This window comes from Buceros rhinoceros, unplaced genomic scaffold, assembly GCF_000710305.1.
Source record: "Buceros rhinoceros silvestris isolate BGI_N320 unplaced genomic scaffold, ASM71030v1 scaffold11372, whole genome shotgun sequence".
In the NCBI taxonomy this organism is placed as follows: Eukaryota; Metazoa; Chordata; class Aves; order Bucerotiformes; family Bucerotidae; genus Buceros; species Buceros rhinoceros.
Genome location: NW_010399521.1, coordinates 82835 through 87834, shown reverse-complemented (window position 1 = coordinate 87834; position 5000 = coordinate 82835). Strand labels below are relative to the sequence as shown.

Below are 5000 nucleotides of genomic sequence, written 5' to 3'. Positions count from 1 at the left end.
AATAATTCTTTAGTCATATCAATTCCAGGCAGAAAATTCCAAATGATCCATGTAGACATGGCATCCCTTACAATTAAACAGCCAGTGTATGTAAACCTCACAACTTGTTTTCATATCACAATGACCGGATGTGTAATGAACTTTCTGTTCAGAATTCTAAGACCTGGAAAGGAAAAGACATATATACTCCAAATACTAATTACTCTGACACTTATTACTCAACCTCTTCAGAAATCTGGAGACGAGTCAAAAAATGCCACAAATGGTTTGACTTTGTACCAGAATTCCATTTAGCGACATTCTTACAATTTCTATCCAGACAGGCTGTGCTTAGTACTTGGTAATGAAATAGCTAATACTGCAGCAGTGCTAATTAGAGCATACATAAGCATTCGAGAATTTTAACTTAGAAGTCTCTATTAAATTCAGCTAAGGAACGTCAACCACACCTGCTACAGCCATCACAGAACTGGAAGTGTTTACAAGAGATGATGCAGAGTCTCAATGTGTTACTGGCTACACGCGTGTCACCATCCGAAATGTGACTCTTCAGCATTGCAAACGAGTAACTTGTAAAAGTAGTAACCTACTTCTGCCTAAAATAATATCCAATGGCTTATCTCTAAAATGAAGAAGTACAGTTACTTGTCTTGAAATGAGGATACAAGGTCTTGACTAGCCACACTGTTCAGGGAAACAAAGCATTACCAGCAGTAGGTGGAAGGACTGATGCCGAGTTCCTCTGTACGGGATCTGCACGCAAGGATGGCAGTTACAACACAAGGCACTTCATCTTCTGGTTTTGTCTCTCTTGCCTTGCCCCCCGCCTCAAACCTCATCCTAAAACTTTTACATTTCTTTAATCAAGAAATATATTCAATTTTGAGAAGCTCACTGTTGTTACGTATGAAGAAGCACGCATTTCTCATTGCTATACTGAAATAATTTAAAACAATGAACCCATTAAGAAAAAAGCTTTAGCTTAGATACTGAGAACAGAAGCAGCACAAAAGCATCCTCTCTCCTTTTTATATTGAGTGCTGCTGTTCTATGCTACCAAAAATCAACAGAAATATTAGGGACAAAAACTCCTTCTACCCAAATAAATCAAAAACCAGTGACCTGACCGCAGAAGAAAGTTTTACCTCACGCATACATGTCTAAAGCTAATATCCAAAATGTAATCTTTACTTACATAAATAAAATCACAATGTTTCCACGCAAAAACTGTAAGTAAAACACTGCCTGAGCTCAGATTTTTTTTTTAACGTCTACATATCTGAAGGTTGCTCACTCCACTTGGCAATAGCAGTAATTATCAGTGGAAGTTTAGAAGTTCAGCCAATATAGCAAAGAGAAATGGAATACATGGAATACATTTCAATAACAAGTTATTCTAGCTTAGGTCTCATGTTACAAGCTCACTAATGTTAAGTTTGCTATAAATCTAAAATAAAAATTAAAAGATACTCTGGTTCTATTTAAATAAAATTATCATTTTTTAATGTTCTAGGCTAATTTTCAATACTTGATTTTATATACCCAAAAATAGATATAAGCCTTTAATGTAATTAAAGTTTTACTTACATGAACTTGTTAAAAAAATATTTAAAGCTCATATATTTACTTTGTTTGATCTTTAATGAGAAGAACAGCTATATTTTGTGATTTTAAAGATATTCAGGCACACTAAAAGCTAAAAATATGTCCTTGCCAAATGTTGCAATGAAATTTCCACGCTCTACCTATGCCGTGCTTTCCCACAGTCAAACTGTCACACGAGGAAACATTTTCCTGCATGTGGAGGTTTTGATACCCATTTCCCTGGTGAAAGCGTGCAAAAGAATCTGGAAGTTATTGACAATTCATACAGTATCCCATATTTCATTAGACCGTACTAGCTGAGAACATAACTCTGAAGGGAGATGAAGCAACAATGTTTTAAACGACTATTGATCCACTAAATTTCCTGATAATGTCAGAAGACTGTAGTCTGTCAGGTTCATAAGAGACTCGAGATGATACAGGAATCCAATTATGTGAAGTCTATTTAGTTGTCCTGTTTGCTAAGCCAAAGGTTAACGAGAACTGCACTGAAAAAACCTCCTGTGGTATTACAAAGTATTTCTTATGCTGCATAACATGTAAATGAAAAAGTATTTTAATCAGGTCTTTCTTTAACTCTTTGATTGCAATGAAGCACTATACAATACAGCAAGTGAAAAACTCATGATGGAAAATTTGATTTTAGAAATTTGCCGCTGATCTAAAGACATCACGACTAATTACTAAAGTAATTACTGAATATTTCTAACTTGCAAAGGAAAAATGCTCAGATTGCAGAACCATAGATAGTCATTGCTAACATAAAATCTTCATAAATAGTAAGCTGTGGATTCTAATTTTAGACAGAAATTAATTATATTTTTGTTGGTAACACATTCAAATCTGTTTACACAGCTGACAAGTCTCAGCTGCAGCAGCCTCGAGCAGAGAGCTTTGAGGACTCTCCTGCTTTGGAGCAGATGACTCAACATTCACCAATTTCATTAAAGATGAAAAGGGGAAAAATTCACCTGCAACAATGTCACTTGTAAAAACAGACTTAAAACAGATTTAGGAGTTTTACATATGTGAGGTATCCTACTGAAAAGACAGGAGGGGGAAAGGGGGAATACGGGAAAACCTAACAGCTGTGGGAAAACGGATTAGAAGTGTTGAGTTTCCAATTCTTTTTGGGGCTAATGTAAACTAATAAAATGTTAAAATGGATCCACATTTCAAAGACTGTAATTACCACATGACACCATGCTGCTGACATCTATCGTCTCAGATATGCTCCTGAATACATGGACATAGATTTACCCACCTCTCTCAAACTCAACTACTGTTTCTGCAAACACTACCACAGACATACTTTACAAGTATATTAGAAATTCAGACAGTCTTTGCTTACCTTTTTTTTTGTATTATTGGCATAAATCCTTTACCCAGAGCTAAAAAGCAGCAGTATTACCATACAAACAACAATTCTCTCCCTTTATAAGAAGGGAATACAATCAGACAGGAAAGTACTGCACTGAAGATAATGGTAATATGTAGAGAAAGCAAATCCCAATCCATTCTCACTTTGCCAAGTATTCAAGATCAACCCCTCATTTAAATGAATGATTTTTATAAAAACAGAAATACTTAATTTTTCTCAGGTCACAAAATCTACATACAACATAACTACAGAATTAATTCAGCCTTTTAGGTGTTTCGGGGGGTTGGTGGGTTTTTTGTTAAATCACATCTTTTTGTTTTTAAATACAGACTTCTGCTAGCTGGCACTGGGAATATACTACCAGAAGAAAACTGAGCAAAACTGAAAGACTTGCTGTAAAACAAACTGTAGGGACAACCATGCAAGGAAGCAAATCTAATACTTAATGGAATTCTGCAGTTAGGTCCCACAATTTTGTTAATTTCTCAACAATTCACAGTGAGCTGATTCTGTCATGTAGGGTTCTTATTGATCTCAGCTAAGACCTCCTTGCATTTCTAAATGATGATAATTCTAAAATCTGCAACATACATTTGAAAATTGAATACATGTTGTACCATGTACATATTACTTACTATTTCAAAATGTAAACTTGCAAATGTCCGTAAATTTTTACTGGTCCAGCAAGAACCAAAGCAGATACTTTAAAAGCAAGTGAAGCTCTCCACTGATTTCACCAGGTACACCTCCCACTTAAAGCCAGACAGAGGCTTAAGCACACTGGTGACCTGATGTACTCTGAGTAATACACCCAGATGTGCACTCCAATGAAACAAGATATAAGTTCAGATTTTCCTTTTTTACTTACTTTTCTGACAAAAGGTTCCTCTGCAGCTAAAGGCCATATTTTCACAGGATGATAGTTTTATACTTCTGGAGAAGCATATACCCTAGGTTTGGTTGCTCTTATGTCAAAACCAGAGCTTTTTTCCTCACCTTCAATCACTGCAATAGACTTCTCCAACTTCCAACATGTTCCAGAGCTTTGCTTCAGTCTAGGAACATGTCTCCTTCTCATCCAAAACACGCACCAAATTTGATGCACAGGAATTATTTCTGTGTGCTTCAGTAATCCAATATTTCAATCTTTCAGGGTAAAGCTCCTAAGTACGTGTAACGTCAGGTTCCTACATATGAGACTGTAAAAGCTATTGGGTGGTTCCAATCAAAAATCAAGTAAAATCAGCTATTTGCAGGAAGAAATGAAATGACAACTGAAGCCACTTACCGAGTCATCTGTGGCAGAAGGAGGCCAGCCTTCCCATAACTGGTGACGGACAGGGATACTAGTTAGGTCATACACATTCCGCTTTACCTGATTAAAAAAAAAAAAAAAGAATTGGAACTTGCTCTAACAAAAGGAATACAGGCAGACTGCATTATTTTCATCATAATCCCAAGCTTTTTATTTTGATTTTTTCTAATTATTGTAAAACAGCTTCCTCAACACTCGAGGATTCAGGTCTGTTCCACAGGTTTACACACAGTACTGCGAAAAGTGACTAAACAAGCTATGTTAAAGAAAAAAAAAAAACAAAAATCCATAAATCACCACTCATTATTACTTCAACTTCATAAACATGTAAAACAATCCATAATACAAATATTTACAGTAAAAAGTATTAATGAAGTAATGAACAAACTGAAGGGAAGCAGAAGGTAAAACACAAATTCTAGTTTTGCTAGTTAATATATTCTGCTTCTCCTCCAAATTTTATTATGTTCATGCTACATCTAATGGAGTGAGAAATACAGCTAGTTTTGGATTAGTTTCTTAAATGGGATCCAAAAATAAAAGTCAAGCATGAGTATATGAATTAATAAGCATATTTCCAACGAAGGCAACACATTTCAAACATCTATTAACAAAATGCAAATAAACTAATTTTTATATCAGCTCTTTTCTCATGCTACTAAAATAGAAGCTGCTACCATTAGTCATCTCACATGACGG

General features: G+C 35.4%; 1 protein-coding gene across 1 annotated transcript in view; it reads right to left on the bottom strand.

Annotated features, from left to right (window-relative positions):
• The window catches only part of FAF1 (Fas (TNFRSF6) associated factor 1), a 165751-nt gene that overhangs the window by 78072 nt on the left and 82679 nt on the right, over nt 1-5000 (bottom strand). Inside the window, exon 8 of the mRNA XM_010131516.1 lies at nt 4275-4361. Coding sequence (XP_010129818.1) covers nt 4275-4361 — 87 coding nt within the window. The remainder of the gene's footprint in view (nt 1-4274; nt 4362-5000) is intronic.